The sequence below is a fragment of the Enhydra lutris genome, unplaced genomic scaffold (genome assembly GCF_002288905.1).
Source record: "Enhydra lutris kenyoni isolate GAN:26980312 unplaced genomic scaffold, ASM228890v2 scaffoldscaffold3, whole genome shotgun sequence".
In the NCBI taxonomy this organism is placed as follows: domain Eukaryota; kingdom Metazoa; phylum Chordata; class Mammalia; order Carnivora; family Mustelidae; genus Enhydra; species Enhydra lutris.
The window spans coordinates 56,547,476-56,570,714 of NW_019154087.1; the positions used below are offsets into that span (position 1 = coordinate 56,547,476).

The following is a 23,239-nucleotide window of genomic DNA, read 5'->3' on the forward strand; positions in this document are numbered from 1 at the left end:
ACTTTTATAATTGGGAGGACTTCATTTTTTACTCAAAAAAAGTAGAGATGATGCAGTGTTCCCTAATGAAGTATTTAGCTTGCCCTAGAATGTATAGTAGATGTTCAGTAAATTTGACTAAAATCCTTCATAGCTAGAAACCCATGGTCAAGACTAATTCACGTGTTAATTTTGTTGAGTAAAGATGCTACATTTTAGATTGGCACATGTTTCACTTTTTATTCTTCTAGTCATTCCTTTACCCAACCAGAATTTATTGGGTATCTATAATAGGTCAGGCATTATGGGGTGTAGAGATATGATGAAAAAGACATCTTGCTCTCAGGGAGCTCAAGAATCCAGGTAGGGAGATCTAAGTACTATTAGGACAGAGTGGATTTGCAGGAGGTACCCAGGTGTACCCAGGGTAAGAGCCTAACCCAGCTTTGGGCCACCAATAGGTAAGTCTACATGGAGAGAGGGTCCAGCTGACTCCTGGACTATGGGGATTAGCCTGGGGAATGAGAGTGGGGAGACAAAGAGGACAAAGCTGATAAAGGCATCAAAGCAGGATATCGTTCACTGCATGTGGAAAACTACGGGGAGTTTCTTCTGGATATATTTTAAGGCCAGAAGTGGAAGAGAGAGGAAGCTGGATAGTGAAGCAGGGATGGATATGGAAGGATCACCTGTGCCTACACTAGGAGCAGCTGGAGGCTTTTGAGTACCATGGTCAGATCTGTAGAGTTGCCCTAGGGGCAAGGAAAGAATTAGGAGGTTGCTGTGCTGGTATTGGCAAGATATGGTAGGACTCCAGTGACCTAGTGGTGGAAGGGATGGAGAGGAGAGGGGGCATTGATTTGAGGTCTCTCTGAGGTTCATTCTGAAAGTTTTAGTGAATGATGGGATTTATTTATTTGTGTGAGAGAAAGAGAGGGCACAAGCAGAGGGAACGGCAGGCAGAGGGAGAGGCCGTGCCGAGCAAGGAGCCCGATGTGGGGGACCCTGGGATCATGACCAGAGCCGAAGGCAGATGTATAATCGACTGAGCCATGCAGGCATCCCTACAACTCTCTTTAGTATGTGTTTTAGTTCTTAGTATTGCTGGCATTCTCAAACTATTAGTGCAATCTGTGGCAAGCTATTTGTTACTGTTTTTGTAGATTAACATGAAACATAAAGATTATAACATTTTTAAAGCAACATATAATAGAAGTTGAATTTGTTGAAAGCAGATACAGTTTTCTGGGGAAAGAAAGAATTCATTAAAAATGACACTTATGGAATATATGAATTAGCAAAGTATGTCTTATAGTAATATCTTAAAAACTAGGATATTAAAAACTGCTTGTCATAGGACTGATTTCTCACTCAAACATTTAAGTTAAAGTCAGACTTTTTTTTTTTAAGATTTTATTTATTTGACAGGGAACACTAGCAAGGGGAATGTGAGAGGGAAAAGCAGGCTTCCCACTGAGCAGGGAACCTGATGTGGGGCTCCATCCCAGGACCCTGGATCATGCCCTGAGTCGAAGTTAGATGCTTAACCGACTGAGCTACCCAGACGCCCCAAAGTCAGACTTGTTTTTGTCTAAGCTAGGTCATGTGTAAGTCCTGAGGGCTGAATTCACTCCTTGAGAACTGAGTATGTGGCTTTATACTTGTGCGGCTCCAGGCCCTGCAAGGCTTTATACATTGCCATAGCCCTATAGGTGAATTAGATGTGGACTTTGTCTAAAGTCCAAGTTCACAGTCCCAAATGTCTTCATGTTAGACACAAAAGAACTTTGAGATGATACAAATCCCATCTGTCTACAAGATCCGGAGAGAGTAGGATAGGGGTTGTGCCTTATATGCAAATGAAGAATTATATTTCTGTATTTCTCAACCTTTCTTTTTTCCTCCCTGTCTTTAAAGGGGAAAAAAACAGGCTGAGGCAACACACACATAAGCCAGTCCCTTGTCTTCCTACTGTAGAGGCATATATACCTCTTCCTCATTAACTATCTTCCCTTGTAATACTGGTAGATGTCCCCCCACCCCCACCTCACCCCTATGCCCCTCCCTGGGAGGTGGCAGGATACTTTTGAGATATTTTAGCTCTTAGGAGAACAGCTTCTTTCTGAGATCTTGTCAGAAATAATCTCTAGGGAAGTATGCAGTTAAATGTACATCACTATTATTATTTCTCTCCTCCCAGGGTTTATGTTTACAAAGAATTCGGTGTAATTATGGATTCCCATAGGCTTTTCTGATAGCTTATGGTCGCTGACAGTGTACCATGGCTAAAAAAAGAAATGAACTTTCAAGAAATCCTGAGGATGTTATCTTGTTTTTCTGACAGATGTTGGATTAAGGTAAAAGTAAGGGGGGGCAGCATCGCTTTTGATGCTGCTGCTTTTATCTTTGTAACCTAATGGAACCAAACCCTTGTGCCAGGTGTCTCATGCACTCAACATAATTTTTAGACTGCCCTCATCATTTTAAATGGAAATTTTCTTTCTCCAGCATTCGACACTTTATGTTTCCCTATGTCTTGGGTCATTTTATGTTGTCCATACATGTGTGGTCAAACCTGCTGCTTTCTCTTCCTAAGTTCCCTTCTCTTTTCTGCTTCCCTGTTTCTTTCCACAAGGAGGATCTTATTTTTGATCCTTGAATGTTCCATTAGTTCAGTGATTAAAGGAGAGAGGTCTTACAGCACTTTTTCGCAGGCAGTGAGATAGAAGAACATCTGGCTTTAGTAAGAAAGGCTGGTATAGAAGTGACTTAGGTTTGTGGATAAAGTTACCACAGATGACAAAGAGGAACAGAACATGGGCTAGAAGATCTCTGTAAGAAGCCCCTTGTCCTTGACTAGTCCTGTTGTGATCCCCCTTTTATCTTGCATTCCCTCAGTGGCTTCTGTAGTTTGTGTCCTAAATGTTTTCTGCATGAGGGTCATGTTTTCCCCGAGGACAAAACCTCTTTGTCCATTGCAGGTCACTCATGCACATGGCAGCCACTGCTGTGCTTGTTGAATGAGTGCTGCTGACCAAGTGAGTCCTTTTTAGCAAGTGCTCATTGCTATTAGCCAAAAGGGGTGACATGGTGACTCTTCTAGTCATGAGTAGAAATCCAAAAAGAAAACAAGCTGCCCACAAGCATGGACCAAAAAAAGCATGGACAGAAGCAGATACTGAACTTAATAATTCTATAGGTATTATAGTTGGGCATGTGGCACGGTCACTGCTTTGATGTGATTTTCAGGTACAAGTGGGTGACAAGTACATTTTCTGGTTTTGGGGGAGGTAATGGAATGTTCTAGGCCTGCAAAAAGTGGCTGTTTGTGTTGCTTATGAAATACAGCGAGTGGCAAGAACATGGCATTGGGGGATGCCTGGGTGGCTCAGTGCTTAAGCCTCTGCCTTTGGCTCAGGTCATGATCCCAGGGTCCTGGGATTGAGCCCCACATCCCGCTCTCTGCTCAGCAGGAAGCCTGCTTTTGCCCCCCCCCCCCCCCCCCCCCCCCCCCCCCCGCCCCGCCCCCCCCCCCCCCCCCCCCCCCCGCCTGTCTCTGCCTACTTGTGATCTCGGTCTGTCAAATAAATAAAATAATTAAAAAAAAAAAAAAAGAAAATGGCATTGGTATTTTCTTTTCTCTACAGCAGTGGCTTGCTGTAGCGTCAACTCTTCCTTGTTTGTGTTTTAGGTGAAATGAGTGAGAGCCGAGCAAAGAGAGTTCGAATAAAAGAGGTAGATGGCTGGACCCTGAGAATGCTGATCGATTATGTTTACACTGCAGAAATTCAGGTTACAGAAGAAAATGTACAGGTGAGAGTAAACCCCTCATACCATTTAGCTCTTCATACATGCCATTTTTTTTTTTAAATCAAAAGAGCATACCTGCACCGCAGGATACTTTTTGTACTAAAGTAGTGGAATTCATGATTAAAACAATTTCTAAGGCATATTTGGAATGATTACATCTTTCTAATGATGTTTCTGATTTCAATATCTTTTATATTTGAATCTTTGAAGTTTGAATCTATCAGTTCTCTGAATGACACTTGTTTGTTTGTGAAAACGCTGTCATACTCATTTATAACTACTGATTGATGCTGCCCACATTTCTCTATTCCCTTGAGTTTAAAATCTACAAAGGATGTTTTTGACTATTAACAGTCTTTACTTCTTTTACTATTATAGCATCTTCTGTAATTCTAGAATTTAGCTAAAATTTAGCATTGCATTTTCTTACTTTCTTTAAAGAACACGTTTTATATATATGATGTAAAGGAATAATACAGATATATATATATAGTATATAGTATGTAGTGTAGAAGATGAAAGTGCCTCTTTTAAATTATCTTTTCAGACCATTTTCTATGCAATTATGTATACTCATGCACTCACCCTTGCACAGTTTTCCTGATATAAATATGCCTGTTACTCTGAAACTTGCTTTTTCACTGTACAAAGTATCTTGAAGTTCTTTACACATCAATATATGTGGGCCCAGCCCCTTCTTTTGACTGGCATCCCATATGTTAATCAGTATATATGATTTTTCCACTTTTATAAAGGTACTGCAGTGAATGAACATTTTTATATTTACATCCAAAACTAGTGGAATAGATTTCTCAAATGTAATTGGTGGATCAAAGAGTACATGCATGTTTTAATTTTTGATAGGTATGCCAAATTGCCAACTGAAAATTTGTATTTATACTCCTTCCAACAGGTAAACTGTGTTTTGAGGACAACAAAAAGAATTAGGACTAACTTCTTAAGAAATAATCTCTAAATTATACTTGCTCAGATAGGAAAGTGTGGGCTCAATATTTTGTTTCTTGTAATTAGTTGAAATATGATACAAAATTTTTGAGTTTGGAGACTGAAATCTTTGGATATTAACTTGTTAAGACATGCTGTTATTAAATCTGAGATATTGGCAGTGGTGAAGCCTTCTGATGATCTTTCCCAGGTGGCCTTATTTGCCTTTACTTGGAAATCCAGCTCATGAGGTAAAGCATTTGAAACAACCTTGATTGGTACTAGAGTTGTGTATAAAGGTGTGAATCAACTGCTGTGTGAACTTTTTTTTTTTTTTTTTTTTAACCTGGAGAGTGTTTGGTACATGTCATGAGGGAGAACAGTACCAGTATATCATTGCAATCTGATTTTTTCTGTATAGTTATGCTAGTTTCTGGGTTTTGGCTTATCGTTTTGAAAGAGACATTATCTTGGTTTTCTTCGTGCTCCTTTTTAAAAATTCATTTGAGTTCATGGGCCTCATTGTGCCCTGTATTTGACCTTCAACCAATGAATTGCTGATTGTCATAATATGTGACATGAGGGAAATTTGCAAAAGATGATTTAGGCCTAAGAGAATAGACTGTGTGAATTCAGCCCTCAATGCTGTTTGCAGTAGTTCTTGCAGTGGAGACATTGGCCTATGGGGAACTGGGAAAACGCCTCTCATGTTTCTTTTAATAACTGTCACGTTCTAGTCCTGAAATATTAGTCATCATAGCCTTTCAGAAAACCTCTTGCCATGCTGATTTGCCTTTTGTGTATATGTTCAGCTCCTACAGGAATACATTCAGAGTTGTATTTGGCAGACTTACTAAATGCTTAATATTCATGTAGTTTTTATTTTTGGGGGGGGGGGGGGGGGAAGAGAGCATAGGGATACCTTGGTATGCAAAGCCTCATTTATATTCCATTGAAAAATACTTCTTTTAGGAAAGGCAGTTTAGAAATAAAATTGATTAAAATAAGTTGCCCTTTCTGTAACAAGTATTTTTCAGTGAAATACATAGTAAGGGTTTACCTATGAAGATATGCCAAACTGCTCTCTCTTCTGTTTTGTTTATCTTCGTGTACACTTTGTTAGATCTTTCTTATAAGCACTGTTCACCTTAGGGAAGGGAGTGGTATGGTGGAGGTATGTGATGTACTTTTTAAAGTTAAGCTGAAATTTTAAATGGCCCCAACTGGGAACCTGGCTCTGAGTAGGTCTGTTTTGAGAGAATTGACAGTGGGGATAGAACTTTCTGTAGTTCAGAAGTTTGTTGTTGTAGGTGTATTTTCTTAATTAGACCTAGAATCAAATGTCAGATAACCTCTCTTTTAGTAAGTTTCTGTTCTAGTAATAATAAAATATGATTTTAGGATAACAGATGTCTTAGTGTTTTACTTTGGGATTGCATGTTTTGATGTAGAATCATGGTGCCGTAGAATGTTGAGGTCCAGCTGTCTTGGTCAGTTGGTGCCAGAACAGGACCATAACCCTGTTTTTCCTGATTCCTACTTTAGGGCCTCTTCTGTGATACCATACAGTCTCCTATTACACAAATTAAAAAATTAGATATAAGTCATTTGAAGTGAAGGTTGAACTTTGAGTCAGAATGAGGGAATGAATCAATTTGAAACATTAACTCCAGAAGAGGAATAATTATTACTGTGTTATGTAAGTAATGGGACTTTAATTTTTGGCTCTTTAGGGTTTCCCTGATTTCTCTCTCTTTCTTTCTTTTTCTTTTTTCTTTTTTTTTGATTTTGCTGTTTTTTTCTTTTAAGTTTTTAAACTTTGGTTTTGAGTTTAGGTATTTGCTTTTATTTATGGCAAGATTGGGGAATAATTTGAGCCGAATGAATTTCTTTGTGTATTTTTTTTAAAGGAGAACTAAAAGGAGAATATATATCTTACTACCATCATTTAATTTGGCTTGTTGTTGCTATTGAGTAATTTAACTTGTTTCTAGAATTTCCGGTCAAATTTTATAAACATTCTATATCTGGGAACAGAGAAAATAAAGTCAAAGGCTTTTATAAGGTAGGTTTTTAAACTTGGGGGCATCATGGAGCACCTGAGTGGCTCTTTCAGTTAAGCATCTGACTCTTGGTTTCAGCTCAGGTCATGACCTCAGGGTTGAGATCTAGCCCCACATTGAGCTCCACACTGGGTGTGGAGCCTGCTTAAGATTCTCTCTCCCTCTTCCTCCCCTGCCATTCACTCGTGCTCTCTTAAAAAATACACACATAAACAAACCAAAAAACTGTTTAAATTTGGGGCATCAGGAATTCCTTTGAGAATGATGAAAAACTATGGACCCTCTCCCAAGCAAAGTACACATAGTCGTTTATGCACACAGTTTCGCATACACTTGTAGAGAGTTTGTGTACTTTGTCTTTCCCCCCTCACTCTCCCACTGTTAAGAATACTTAGCTTTGTGTGTATATGTGTATGTGTGAAGGGATTTTACATGAGTTTATTTTCAGCTATGTGCTAGGCATTTTACATATGTCTCATTTGAAATTCACCACCTTATTAGATAGGTATTACTCCATTTTGCAATTAAGGAAGCTCAAGAAGGCTAAGTAATTAGCTCAGTATCACACAGCAGCTGTTAAGTTGTCATTAACTAGTGCTGCTTAAAAAAGAAAGTTTATAAATTTGAAAATTAAAATACCTTTATAACCAAAAATATTTTTTTCATTATCTAAAAATTATTGGAGGTTTAACTCTTCTTCTTTTATCAATCAACATTTTTGAAGAAGCCTAAAGCAACTTGAGTTTTTCAAAACATTTACTTCATTGCTAAATTTGTGGTTTTGTTACATACATTTTGACTTCTCAGCTTTTGGGTATTTGTTTTGGCTTGCTAAAAGTAGCTAAGAGTTTTTTTCACTTGATGTAAGTGTGAAAAACAAAGGTAAGAATCTTAATAGATAGTGCCAATGTAAGTAAATACTCTCATTTCCAAATTAATATTATGAGTGTTCATCAAGGGGGCAAGTGGGTGGCTCAGTGGGTTAAAGCCTCTGCCTTTGGCTCAGGTCATGATCCCAGGGTCCTGGGATTGAGCCCCGTATCAGACTCTCTGCTCAGCGGGGAGCCTGCTTCCCCTACCCCGCCCCCCCAACCCTGCCTGCCTCTCTGCCTACTTGTGATCTCTGTCAAATAAATAAATAAAATCTTAAAAATAAAAAATGAATGTTCATCAGAAGTTCTGTCTACATTAGAACCTTTCTCATTTCAGAAGAATTTAAGAAGCATCTGATAATTGTGAATGGATAGGTTTTAAACAGTTCAGAAAATTTATATGTTGCATAAATTGAAATTATTTGGGAAAGGAAATCTCATGCTTTTAGAAAAGGAACCGAATTTAATTTCAAGAAAGTTAAAATTAATTTTTGGTAATAAACACACCAAAGTGTTTTACACAATCTCAATACAGTAGAAAATTCAACATAGTGTGTCCATTTTGTTGGAGGTGTAGGGCAGGTTATTTTTGTTTGTTTCAGACCAGAAGTGCTAGCAATATATTGTATAATTGTATATATTGTTTTACCAGCGAGGCGTTCCTAAAAAGAAGACATCAGAGAAAGGGGCATCCACAATAGGAGACCTGTTGACAGGTTGACCAGTTAATCAACAAAAGGCTGTTAAAGTGAAGAAACCATCAGATAAGAATACATGTATACCCCAACTATTTTATTTTAACCTATAACTTGCAATTGTACAATTATATGCCAGTCTTTTGTGGTAAAACTAGTATGGTTGGAGAGCCATATCCTTTTTTGCACATGTGACATCATAATGATAGATCAACCCTAATTTTCTAGTTTTTAAAAAAGTGCATCAAGAACTGAGACATGAGCCCCGCATCCGGCCCTCTGCTCAGGGGGAAGCCTGCTTCTGCCTGCCTCCCTGCCTGCCTCCCTGCCTGCCTCTCTGCCTACTTGTGATCACTCTGTCAAATAAATAAATAAAATCTTAAAAAACAAAACAAAACTGAGACACTTGAAAAGAAATCTCAGTGCAAAGTCATCTTTGAATTACATAATTTCTCTTTCCTTCCCCCTGTGTGTAATTTATGAAGCTTTTTTTTTTTTTTTGTAGTAACACATTGTTCAAGTCATTCTAAAGCAATCAACTTAGTTTTCATAGAAATAGCTCTCTTTTTACACTTATATCTCACTGGATTATATATGTTTATTTAAATTATGTAATTTCAGTAACAAGTGCCAGTGTCATAAACAGATTTGGGGGTGAAACCAAAATGTATGCGTTGGTAAAATGCAACTCAGCTGGAGGGGCAGAAGTGTGCAGGCATATTAGAGAGTACAGGGGGCATGGGAGAGTTGATTAGTCAGGTGGGCAGGTGAAACAGAGGTTGGTAAGCCAGTGCTTTTGCTGTGTGTATTTCTGCATTGTGTAGATAAACACCGAAATGAGATTCCTATTAGATGGATATTTATTTTCCAGTGTATATCGAAGACACCCTATCAGTTAAGTAGACTAAGTCTTCTGCTAAGTCTTCAGTCCTGTGCTTGGTCCTGATGCTTGGTCCAAAAATGAGCAAAGAAGAAAACCTATGTTTTATAGTATATGTAAATATACTATAGATGTTGGCAGTGCTATTGAAATACCTTGGGATTTTGTCCAAAGTTCTTAACTTCTCTGAGCTTTATTTTCTTGTCTGAAAGAGGGGGATAAATTCTGTTCTTTCTTATATAGGAACTTGTGAAACATCACTCATTAGATAACTGGTTTATGTATAGGTGAGATATGCTGGGTCCTAACTAAAAGCATAGTTGGGATTGAGGCTTGGGCCAGAAATGAATGGGGCTAAGAATAGGGGCACCAATCCGGGAGAGCAAGCACTCAATAAATATTTTTAAATTTATTTTTAATTTTCATTTATTTATTTTTAAGAGATTTTAGTTATTTATGTGACAGGGAGCATAAGCAGGGGAAGCGGGAGAGGTAGAGGGAGAAGCAGGCACCCCGCTGAGCAGGGGGCCCAATGGAGGACTTGATCCCAGGACCCTGGGATCATGACCTGAGCTGAAGGCAGAAGCTTAACCGACTGAGCCACCCAGGCGTCCCAGTAAGTCTTTTTTTTTAAATTGAGGGCAGCATGTAATCTGAATGAAAGTGCTCCAGGACGAGTGACAGATTCAGGTGTGAATGAGGTGCTGCAGGAGGCATGGCAGCAGGAAGTCTCATGGTGGTAGCGGTGGTGGTATGGTACCTGCTGTTAGGCTAATGGCAGTATCTTTGATCCAGGAAGAATTGCCCTGAATGAACAGTGAGTCAAGTCGATAGCCCCAAGCTCACTTGTCAGGAAAGAGACTTGGTAAGCTCTAGGCAATTGTAATACCATAGCTATGTAAAGGTGGGATTGTGGACGGTAAATCCAGGATCTGAGGCCATGTTCAGTCGGGTAGGGATTTTGGCTCACAGTGTGACTTGGTAAGCATGAGGATGCTTTAGGGAGCGCACCACATTTAAGGCAGCAGGATTAATGACAGACTAGAAACACTGGTTGGGCGCCCAATAAACTTCATAGTCTTGGTCAGATTAGTTTAGGACTGAGTTGGACTGAACTTGAAGATATAAGGCTTTTAACATTTTCAGCTGAATGAGGATAGATCAGGTAAGAATTAATAACATTTCACTGCTTCTTTTTTTTTTAATTTTTTTTTTAAAGATTTTATTTATTTATTTGTCAGAGAGAGAGAGGGAGAGAGAGCAAGCACAGGCAGACAGAATGGCAGGCAGAGGGAGAAGCAGGCTCCCTGATGAGCAAGGAGCCCGATGTGGGACTCGATCCCAGGACGCTGGGATCATGACCTGAGCCGAAGGCAGCTGCTTAACCAACTGAGCCACCCAGGCGTCCCCATTTCACTGCTTCTTTATACAAGGCTTGCTCTTTCCCTTTCTTATTTCTAAAGATACTGAGCTTGCCCATTTTTCCATTGCCAGTGTTGATCCTTATGAATTCCGGTTCTCAGTGGTAGTTCAGTAAAAAATTATCGAGCATCTGTTTTATCTACATCTGTTTTATGCTGGGCACTGTTCCAGCTATTGGTGATGCAATATCAAGACGGATAGACAAGGCCCTTGTCCTAAGAGTCTTTACAGCCTGTTGCTCTACAGGATAATAGGTGTTTCTAGTGACTGGATAAATGTGTACATTATCCAGTGTACACTATCCAATGTGCGTCATTCCCAGGACCTAGGTCTTCCAATCAGAGGATTGTTTGGTGAGCATGAAATCTTAGAGAAGGGAGCTTACTTCAGATGGATTAGGGAGGGCCCTCATTGACTATCATTCTGCTGCAAAACACATCTCTAGTGACCAGGAAATTGATCAAATGCCATCAGATCCAATGCCTCTCTCCCCTGCATGGTACCCAGAAAAACTGACAAGTAATTTCTCTTTAGATGACCCATTTCTGAACATTTTGTTAGCTGGTAGTTGTTGGAGGTAGTGTTGGAGGACACCCTGGAGGCTGTCAGGATCTCTATCAGCCATTGTGGCTCATTGAGGCCAGGATTCTTAATTAGAGGATAGGGCCCCAGTATTTTGAATTCTCATCTGTCTTCATATAGAGACTGAATAATAAGAACCATTTTACTCTTCTGTTAACAATGATTTCTTCTGACAGAGACTATAACTATATGATTGGTTATGCTTTAACCTTAATTACAGTCACATTCCAGATCTGCCCTTTAGTTACTTGATTGAATGACAATTTTCCATTTTCAGCCACACAAATAGAAGTTGCTCGTGTACCAAAGGAGTTCAGTAGCAGATTTGTCTTCAGGGTGAGCAAAAATGTCTACTGAGCAGTTTTGTAAATATTTTTGGTTTAAATAAAATCGTTTAAATCAAATATATAACACTATAAATTTAAGTTACTGTTGAACAACTCAGATAATAAACTTTTTTTTAAATTTTTTTATTTTTAAAGATTTTTATTTATTTGACAGAGAGACAGAGATCACAAGTAGGCAGAGAGACAGGCAGAGAGAGAGGGGAAGCAGGCTCCCCGCCAAGCAGACAGCCCGATGTGGGACTCGAGAACAACTTAGATAATAATAAGGAGGCCCCTTAGATTGGCTCTCTGGTAGAAAACTTTCATGGGCTATTGGACTCTGGCTAATTATTGTATTAGAATTCAGAGCTCAAATCTTGAATTTAACCATTGACTTCAAGAATGGCCTTGAGATTTTTAGCGATTACAAATAAACTGATAATGCTTTGACACTTCACAGAAATGCTGTGATATATGAAATGTGCCTGTTAAAGCTTATAAAAATATTAAAGTCCTCTATAAATGTTGAACAGAAATAAGAAGTGGGCAGCAATAAAAAGTCTTGTGGCCATGAGGTAGAAGAAGAACCCACTGAGATTGTTTGGGATCCCTGGGTAAAAAAAAGAAATGGCTCATGTAACCTTTCCCTTATTTTTTATATTCTGAATCCAGATATGTATTTGTGACCAAACCATAAATCTTAAATTGCTGTAGACTTCTCTCCACCCAGCAGGACTTGGGTGTTTGGGTTAGTGTGGAGACAGCACTCTAGGGTGATTGCAGTACCAGTTTTTAACACCCTCTTCCGTTGGTCTGACAGGCAATGGTTCAAGAAAAAGTGTTCTTTTTCCTAGCATAGGTTTTGGAAGCCTTATTGTTTTTCCATTTTCATTTTCTGTTTCTCTTATGAGATAGAAAGTAAGTTCTTTGTTACTAAAAGAATTTGGCAGATGATATGCTTAAAACACACGTTAAAACTTTATATAAAAAAGTGTTGAATCAAACTTTCAAGATTAGTGGTTGTTTATGGGATAGCAGTGGGAAATCCTATCATTGAAGTGAATTTGTCTGACATTCTAATACTCAGAAAACTGTTAAACTAGTATTTTATCAGTTTATCAGAATTATGATAATTTTAGTTTATTATTATCCAGAGGCACAAAATGGTGAATTTCTTTTATATTAATAATTACTATAAACTTAAATATTTACAGTTGATTTTTGGTGTTAATTGCATTTTATTATATTTTAAGTCTGAACTTGGTAATCCTTTTTAATCAATCCTAATTTTAATCAAAATACTTGACCAGCTAGAATATCTGTTCTCCAGGCATGCTGGTTAAATTATGTTTTACTTTGTATAAGTTAAAAGTATAGAATAAATGAAAACTTATTTAAAATTTAGATGGAAGAAGCCATTGGAGGTCAGCTAGTTTGAGAAAAATCTAGAGGGTTTATCATAAAAACATGTTATAAATCTTAGATGGGCATCAAATTTGAAGTGTTTAAGTTTTTGTTTACAGAAAAGCCAGGTACTCAGGAAATATTAATAACTAAGTTTAGTTGTGGCTTTACATTATTAAAATATATAATTTTTTAAAAAAAGTTTTTATTTATTTATCCAGAAAGCAAGACAGAGAGAGAGAGGGAGGGAGGGGGGGAGAGAGAGAGAGAGAGAGAGAGAGAGAGAGAGAGTGTGTGTGTGTGTGTGTGTGTGTGTGTGTGTGTGTGTGTGTAGGGGGAGGGGCTGAGGGAGAGGAACAGGCAGACTCTGCTAAGCACAGAGGCCAATGCAGGGCTTGATCTCAGGACCTTGAGATCATGCCTTGGACTGAAACCCAGAGTCAGATACTTAACTGACTGAGCCACCTAGGCGCTCCTAAAATATGTAATCTTTGAAGATGTCCAATGTTGAGTCATTTTGTGATTGATATTTTAATTAGCTTCATGTGGTATATAAGAGGAATTTATCTTGATGAGCAAAAAAATTACTTCATCCTGATTGTGATCTAGCATTTTATAGCAGTGTCATAATTTGAGCAGTAAAAAGTTAGGTATACATTAAAGTCCTTATTAGGTGGATTTTTTCCTTCATGTTTGAGCTGTGCCTCATACTGTTTACATTTGGACCTATGTGTGGCAAAGCACAGCTGTGTCAGCTGCCAGTGTTCAGGGTCCAGCTCTTCAGACCAGTTTAGGTGGTGGGAGCCTAGAGTTGTTGAATTATCTGTGGTTCAGGCATATTTGGTTTGAAATAAGCCAAAGGTTTTATAAATCCTAGCATTATTGACCCACAACTTTAAATATTACTACCTTTTGGACTTTAATGTCTTAATTCCATTGTCAGGTTAGTAAAATTAATGTGCTTCTCATCATCTAGTTGAAGTGTACATGTGTCTTTCCCCAGGTTATATGATTCATTTTTTGTGAAAATAGAATATAGCTATATTACTAACATTTCTTCAAAAGCTGTTGTTTTAAATTAACTTTACAAATACTAGTATAGAAATTTGGTTATGTAAATACATTTGATATATTTTCATTTATTTTCTTACTTGGGGTTCTATCAGGTAGTATTTTTATTTTTCATTTTAAATTTGTTTTGTAATTTATAAATGCCTTCGACTGACTTCTGGTGACTTTTAGTGTGGGCCTAAAGCACTCATTTTTTTTTTTTCCTCTAGTGGGCTATTTTTTACGTGTTTAGTTTGCTAAGTTTTTAAAAATTTTTTTATTTTTTATTAACATATAATGTATTGTTAGCCCTAGGGGTACAGGTCTGTGAATCACTAGGTTTACACACTTCACAGCACTCACCATAGCACATACCCTCCCCAATGTCCATAATAGTTTGCTAAGTTTTAACAAATGTATACACCCATTAACCCACACCCAAATCAGGATATTGGGCATTTATAACCTCAGGCCTCTTCCTGATAAATCTCTTACCTCTGACTCTAGGCAACCACTGTATCATTTCTGTTATAACAGATTAGTTTTGCCTGTTACAGAACTTTATATAAATAGAATCAAGCAGAATGTATTCTTTCAATGCTGACTTCTTTGGCATAATAGAGCATTTGTGAGATTTATCTTTGTTGCCGCATGTTCCAGTACTTAGTTCCTTTTTATAGTTGCTGAGTATTCTAGTGTATGGATTTATTGCAGTTTAGCATGATGGTGGACATGTATTTAAAGTTTCGGGCTATTATGAATAGACTTAAGGCACTTTGATAGAGGACATTGAGAAACACATATTCTGTAATTAAGCTGTAGTTGGGATCAGGAAGAGGCTAATCAGTAAGATGGATAAAGTTATTTAATTGCTTATTAAAAGGGATTTGTTTGTTTTTTTTTTTTTTTTTTTGCTTGACATATGCTTTCTTATCATGTATTTTCTCACTTTTTATTCTCCAGCAATAATTTGATCTTATCTTATAATCTCTATTTCATGTCAAGCTTGGGCTTTGACACATGCGTTTGGGAGATGATACATGAAAGGAGAGAATATATAATCATGCAACAGAAAAAGTGCTGTTTGTCTAAAGAGTATGAGTACATGATGTATGTGAGTGTTGGTATGTATGTGTGCATGTATGAATAGATGTCCGTGTGTTTTAATTTAGTGTTGTATTATTTGTGAAAACAACAAAAAAACAACCTTTAAAAGATATTAGCAGTCTCTTTGGTCTTGAAAAAATTCCACTGGAATAAAATTTGATGATTGGTGGGGGTGGGGAGGCTCTGAATAATATAAATCAGTTTAGAAAGAAGATGAAAAAGGAGCAGGCATAGACAAAAAGGCGACAGGGAGAGAGTGAGAGAGGAAAGACCAAGAAGAAGTAGAGGAAGAGGAGGGAGGTGTGTGTGCTAAAGCAATAGAGAGCCCTGGGGAGTGAAGTTAGTGAAGTTAACTTATTTTGATGGTTATGTTTGGCAGTTAATTTGGCAGTTAACCATCAACAGTTGTGAGTATATCCATGCAGCAGCTTTGAAAAGCCGTAGCATCTTTAGTCCCTGTGCTAAGACTCATATCGTACGTTTGTTGATAATCGTGGCCCCTTAAACTTGCTTGCTTTTGTTTCAGTTTTTTATTTTTTGAAATATTTTATTTATTTATTTGACACAGAGATCACAAGTAGGCAGAGAGGCAGGCAGAGGGAGAGGGGGTAAGCAGGCTCCCCGCTGAGCAGAGCATCTGAAGCAGGACTCTGAGATCATGACCTGAGCCAAAGGCAAAGGCTTAACCCACTGAGCCACCCAGGTGCCCCTGTTTCAGTTTTCTTAAAAAAATATTTTTGAGCCCTTCTGACAGTTCTTGTTGGTCCTTGTTTTCTTTGCTAGGCAGTAGATTGATGCTTCAGTCTCACCATCCTAAACTAATGAGGTTAAATTCTGTGTTGAAGGTGGATATGGAGTTAGTGATAGTGTTAGTTTATTCTTTATTCATGAAATTCTGAGGTTGTGGAAAGGAAGGACCCTGGAGAATATAGAGGAGATACAGGGGAAAATTTGATCTGTAGTAGGAGTAAAATGCATGATCAGGTAGTCAAGAGACTAGTAGTCATGTGTTTTGATTTGAGGTGATTTTAGAGAGAAAGGACTAAAGGAGAAGAAATTAAAATAGATTAATGCCCATAAACGATAGCAGAGATAGAATTTAAAAAGTATTCATTTAGGAAGAAGGAGCTATCTACCTTCCATGTTCCAGTCACTCTGCTAAGTACTGATCTCATTTAGTTTTTATAACATCCTGGACAAAGAGTTGTTTTTTACAATGTAGAGAATTGCAGCTCAGGGAGGTTAAGCCATTTTCTTGGGTCACACAGTGAACATGGAGCATGTCCAGCATTCAAGACCAGAGTTCCCACTCTTGAGCCTATGGTATGGTTTCCATTTTCCATTCTTTTCATACTAACTCCATTCTGCCCTGAGGCTTTATAGGAACTCAGCAGTAGGTTGGGGATTAAAATCTATAGCTCTTAAGTCCTCCAGGGCCTCTGGACTTTAGACTTTGAGATCTGAAGACCACTTTGAAGGGCATGAGTGCTGGGATGATGGAAATTACACATGCCCCTACTAAATGTAAGCACTACCTGTTAGAATCCAAGCTCGGGGGGGGGGGGGGGCGCCTGGGTGGTTCTGTGGATTAAAGCCTCTGTCTTCAGCTCGGGTCATGATCCCAGGGTCCTGGGATCAAGCCCCACATGGGGCTGTCTGCTCAGCGGGGAGCCTGCTTCCTCCTGTCTCTCTGCTTACCTTTCTGCCTACTTGTGATCTCTGTCTGTCAAATGAATAAATAAAATCTTAAAAAAAAAAAAGAATCCAAGCTCTAGGATGGCTTCACTGCTGTATCCCCAGAACTTAAACTTATTGTAAATGATCTGGCATAGAACATCGTCTTGTGATTGGACCCTAGGCTGAATGCTCAATAAATATTTGTTAAGTGACGAATGGGGGAATGCCCATAGGATAGGCCTGTTTGATGAATAGGCCCTGTTTTATGGATTGAAGTGGAACTAGGCAGGAGGTCCTAGGAGAACAGGAGGAAGGGAGCCTGGGAACAAGCACTCTACATTTTCTGGGCTGGGACCTAGGGGCAGGATTTCAGCCTCTGGGAGATCTGGTCCATGCCCACTAGGGAAGGATCCTAGTTAGAGGTGGGTAGGCTGGAGCTGGGTCTAGGAAACAAAGCGTTGAAGTGCCCAAGGTTGCACTAGCATTGACATGAAGTTGACCAGGTTGAGCTGCTTATAGTTAGAGTTGAGAGATGTTCTCTCTGATTGGATCAGGATTGGATCCAGATCCAGTGCTTCCAGCTATAGAGCTGACAAATGCGAGGGCAGGGAGCCAAGCTGTTGTTAAAAAGACCCGTGCACCTCTTTCTTTACTTAATGTCCATTATGTGTTAGAAAAATTAAATTGTGTGGAAATGTTCAGTTATGTATTTTTTCTGTCTCTGTCAACATTGTTTTACTAACCAAATTCCTTGAGATCAAAAGAATTTGACATCTGTTAAGTTTTTCTGTATAATCATAGATTAGAGCTAGCTGTGTATCCATCTCATTTTATAATTTTGTATGTTACTGTAAATATTTTAGAAATACTAGTTTTTAAAAACCATTATTAGACTTCATTGTCATTGACTATACTGTTTCATCATGTGGGTTTAATATAATTCATCCAATTGTTGGCATATTGGTAAGTCTGTAGTTGTTTCTGGTTTTTTTTTTTTTTTTTTTTTTGACTACTCTTATAAGTAATGCTAAAGTAAAATTCATGGATGTAGCCTGTTCTAGTTTTTTAACTCTTTTCTCAGGGTAGATGTTCGGGAGCATACTTCCACCATCAAATGCTTTAAACTTTTTATTTTTTTGGTAGCTCTTGATGAATATTGCCTATTTCTTTTCTAAGAGAGTTGACTAGTTTACAGTGAAGGCAGAAACGTGATAGGGGCCAGCGCTTACTATCCCTTGGCCTGAGTTATGTGGTTGAAAATATCAATAGTTGGGCACCTGAGTGGCTCAGTAGGTTAAGCGTCTGCCTTTGGCTCTCAGGTCATGGTCCCAGGGTCTTGGGATGAGTCCTGAATATGGCTCCCTGCTTAGCAGGGAGCTTTCTTCTCTCTCTTCCCTTCCCCCTGCTTATGCTTTCTCTCTGTCTCACTCTCTCTTTCATAAATAAATAAATCTTAAAAAAAGAATATCAATAGTCATAAAATGCTCTCTCATTATTTTAATTTATATTTATTTAATAGGTAGTGGGATATCAAATATATTTCCCATTTTTGTATGCAGTGTTTGTTCTTTTTTGAATTATCCCTGATTATATATTTTACTTTTGGAATATTTGATCAAAAAAGAAAGCAACCTTATGCTTATTGTAAATGATCTGGCATAGAACATCGTCTTGTGAGGGAGAAAAGAAATCCTGGCATTCTGTTGTTATGGGATTGAATGTTCAATTCAATCCAAGAAGAAACCTTGAGTTAGAGCTAATATGCTCCTTTTCCGTGTGCCAGGAACTGCATTAAACAGTAGACCAACTTTTTTTTTCAATAACTCTATAAGGTAGATGCTATGTTTGTTATACATTTGAGCCACTGTTGAATAAATGAGAGATTTTAGAGAAAACTTAGGTTAAAAAGAATGGAAAAAGCAGCTGTATTTGAAAGGATAGTAGAAGAGGGGTAGTTTTCAGCCTGTTGGAAAGCCACATTGCCCACATATTTTCTCTTTCTGTACTACTTGTGCCTTTCTGCCTCATTTATTATACCATTGGAAAAGACCTCAATTACAGATGTATTCTGCTTAAGAGTCAGCCTCTCTTAAAACTTTAAATATCTCTGGAAGGGATTTGTCCTGGAAGGTGATGCGTTATTAGCCATTAGTATAAATTAATAATAAGATGTCTTTCCTTTCGACTCTGCTGGCCATAGCTATCCCAAGGGATGGAGCTTGGGACGGGGGGTGTTGGGAGGAGGAAGGTGAGGTAAATACATTTAGAGGATGAAACACTTATCAGTCAGAAAAGGATGATCTTATGGGGGAATCATAGCTGGAGCACAGAGCAGAGACCAGCTCTTGGTGGTTGAGGTTTAGGGTTTTTGAGATGTGGAAGTGCGAATGAGGTGGCAGGATGCCAAGGTCAAACACTTCCTATTTCAAAACTCTGCACCCAGCAAGGCCTACATCCCAGAAAGAGGAAGGAAACTTTCTTTCTCCTTTTTTTCTGCACCAATGCCCTATAAGATTGTAGCGGTCAAGTGGTAATATTATATTCACTAATACTGTGATTTATTACTATTTTTAATACTGTTTTATGACTAAATGAGTATCAAGAAGCCAGTTGAAAAAATAAACTTGTGAAACATGACTTACTTATAATTTGGAGACTAAACACAGATTGTAGAAGATGTATGTAGTACTGAAAGTTGTGGGTTATATTTCATAATGAGTTTTTTTTTCTTTTTTTTTGTCCAACAGCGTATAGCTTAAGTTTGGGAATAATTTCTTTCCTCTCCTCATGCCCTTTGAACAGCTGTTTCTCTGTTTTCAGGTCGTTCCTGATACACAAGGCCCTTGCTCTTTATTTTATTTTTAAAAGATTTATTTGTTTATTGAGTGAGAGAGAGAGAGAGCGTGTGTGCATGAGAGTGGGGGAAGGGAGCAGCGGGAGAGGGAGAGCGAATCGCAGGCAGACTTGCTGTTGAGTACAGAGCCTGATGTGGGGCTCAATTCCGTGACCCTGAGATCATGACCTAGGCTGAAGTCAAGAGTCAGATGCTTAACTGATTGAGCCACCCAGGTGCCTTCCTTGCTCCTTGAACAAACAGGTGCTTCTGATATGAATATAAAATGGCTGGGAAATTAATAAAAACCTTCTTTTTAGCAGTATAGTCACTGTAAAGTTAATAGTGACTGCGTTGTTTCATGTTTGCATGTTTTCATAGACATCTGGAAATCTTGTGTATGGAACAGTCAGACCCCTTGGTAGTCTTTTCTAATAAATGCATTGCTAATGACTCAGGATTTAAAAGACTTACTACGTAAATTATTCTCCCCTATGAATTAAATGCCCAAGCTGAAAATAAATTGCAAATCCTAATAGCCAAGCAGAAGGAGTGTACTTGTCTAAGCGAAACATCTTATGTGTAATTTGGCTTGTCAAACAAAGTGAAGTAGGATGAAAGCATCTTACTTAAAATGTGCAGCTGGTGTAAGAGTGTCTCACGGGTGCTAATTGTTCGTCTCGGGTGTCTTCCATATCTAATGTTCCTCTTCTCTAATCACTGGTAGCTTTCCCCCTTCTTCTTTGTTCATTGCAGAAAATGTCTCCACCATGTAAAATGTTTAGGCTTGTATTTTCTTGATATTTTGGAAATCAGCACATCTAGGTGAAAATAAATCTCTCCTATTTACCAAAATGATTGATTAAAAGTTGTTTATTTAATGAGCTGGTCATGTTCTTTTCTAATTAATTAATTTATTCATTCATTCATTCATTCATTTATTTATTTGACAGAGATCACAAGTAGGCAGAGAGGCAGGCAGAGAGAGGGGGAAGCAGGCTCCCCGCTGAGCAGAGAGCCCGATTCGGGGCTCGATCCCAGGACCCTGGGATCATGACCCGAGCTGAAGGCAGAGGCTTAACACACTGAGCCACCCAGGCGCCCCTGGTCATGTTCTTTTACTTCACATTTTTCCCAGCACTTAAAGATAATGTTTTTCATGTGAACAAGAAGAAGAATATGTAGAGCCTATGTAACATTCTACAGAACACTAGTTTGATGATCATAGGCCTTTGAGACTCATGGTACTCAGAGGACAGGCCAAACTGAAGCGTGCCTGGCGAGGGCTGGGTGACAATCACGGAATAAATAGCTGCCTTTACCATTGCTGCCGTGGCTAGAATTCTAGAGACCCAGAAGTGCCTTCTTTTACTTGGTTTTCACCAGCACCATCTGAGGAGGCTTATGAAATGTGTCTCAGAACTATCTGCTTGGGAATAAAGAGGGGAAGTATTTACCTATCATCTTTCTCCATAGGTCAGGGTTGGCCCCACAATCATTGTTCCCCCTGTGCTTCCAGATGGTGCAGCTGTGAGTCCCCAATGCATTCCCTGGCTGGGACAGAGTGGGGGTGAGGCATTGTTAAATTATATTTTCACGGAGGTGATCAAAGCCTACTTAGAACTGGTTGCTGCAGTGGTGGCTTGAGCAAGAGGTAGAGCTGAGGAGATTTGTAGCAGGACACAAATGTCCCATATAGACACATTCTAGAAATAGAATTTGTATTTCTGGGTCAAAGGACATCCAAAATTGTATCTCTTTTAAAATACAAATACCCAGGAGAGTACATTCAGGTTGATTCATTTATTATGCATCTAAATATTCTTCTAGTACCTGAGGCTACAATAAGGGTAAGAGATGTGACCCCACAGGCCCAGAGCATGTATTCTTCTATAGGGAGAGAGACAGTAAATGTGGGAGCAGATACATAAAGTCATTTCTGACAATAGTAAGTGTTACAAAGCAGATGAAGCCTGTGTGATGCTGTTAGTAGTGACCTGAAAGGGACTGAGAGATCATGGTGAGAACACCAGGGTCTGAGTGGGGAACCTCAGGGTTGATAGAATAGAGCTAAAGGGGAATGAGGAAGAGGCTGCTGGAAGGGGAGGGAGGGTTGGACCCCAAGACATGACGCCAGCTGCATATTTTATCTTAGGCCTTAACATAATTGAGAGAGGTATTTCAGTTTTTGGAGTGTGGCCCTCCCTCAGTATATATACTGTATGGGAATTAATCACTTTTTGATTCTTAGACTGTATCATTAACATTTGTATTATATAACAAACATAATTCCTTTTTCTTTGATGTTCTGGAATATACTTTAGATCTTAGAGTGCCGTAGGGTTATTTTCACCAATCTCAGTGTTAATGTGGAAAATGGAGCAAATGGAAAATTTCCATTAGGTCATAATGCTATGTGGCTAGAGGTTTATTGTGTCAATATAATTCCACTTCATATAAGAAGCAGCACTGTTTAACTGCACCTTTGCTCTAGGGAGCTCAGAAAAATTAGTTTTTAAGGCATAAATTTGTTCCTCAGACCTCTTAATTACAATGCCTAAGATATTTTTGTGACCTAAATAGCAAATTAAGAAACCACCTCTTTACATTGCTAGGTGTTTCCCACATTTGTTGCTAATAGTAGAGTTTATCCACTCTGTAGAAAGTATGCCATGGGATTGTGATAGCCCCAGATTAAAGCACAGCCTTCCTTTTCAGTGATAGGCAAAAGCCATAAGAATCAGAATGAGATCACATATTGAAGGATTAGAATAGTGAATTTGATCTCCCAAATCAGAGATTTCTGAAGTTTCATAATTTGTGTGTCACCTTCTTGATTTTGCTATATTCTATACTGCTGGCACCATTAAATATTTAATGTTTTCCTCTATGTTGACTCAATTCTTGCTTAAATAAATTTACTTAAAAATAGTTTATATTATTGAAATAAATAGAGGGTAACTTTAAAAACCTACTCCTAACTAGTGACATAAGAATGTTTATCTGGGTGCCATCTAAAAGTATTATACTCACTCCGGTTAGTGCTGCTCTCATAGCAGACTCTACCTGTGCCATATAAGGTGTGTGATCTTGGGCCAGTTACCCAACTTCTCCAAGCCTCTGTATTCACTTGTGTATAATGGGGATAGTGAGATATTATTGCCTACCAAGTGCTTAGCACAGTGCCTGATGTCATAATTGCTCATTAAGTGGAAGCAATTACAAGACTGTATTGTTGGGGGCACCTGGGTGGCTCAGTGGGTTAAAGCCTCTGCCTTTGGCTCAGGTCATGATCCCAGGGTCCTGGGCCCGAGCCCGGCATCAGGCTCTCTGCTCAGTGGGGGGCCTGCTTCCCCATCTCTCTCTGTCTGCCTTTCTGCCTACTTGTGATCTCTGTCAAATAAATAAATAAAATCTTTTAAAAAAAAAGAATGTATTGTTGAGGTGATTGTTGTCTTTATTACTCTTGTTGAAAAGAGAAGTACTGGAAATTTAGAAATTGGACAAACACTTCCATTCTGCACCTATAGAGAGGGCTCAAGGTAGTGGAAAAAATCGCAGACCAAAGAGTTGGCAAATTTGATTATATTCTTA

At 38.6% G+C, this 23,239-nt stretch overlaps 1 protein-coding gene across 2 annotated transcripts in view; it reads left to right on the forward strand.

Annotated features, from left to right (window-relative positions):
• LOC111154756 (kelch like family member 2) overlaps positions 1–23,239 on the forward strand; it is a 106,291-nt gene that overhangs the window by 33,004 nt on the left and 50,048 nt on the right. For both annotated transcript variants that reach the window (XM_022514651.1, XM_022514658.1), the window contains exon 4: positions 3,671–3,792. In XM_022514651.1, coding sequence (XP_022370359.1) covers positions 3,671–3,792 — 122 coding nt within the window. The remainder of the gene's footprint in view (positions 1–3,670; positions 3,793–23,239) is intronic.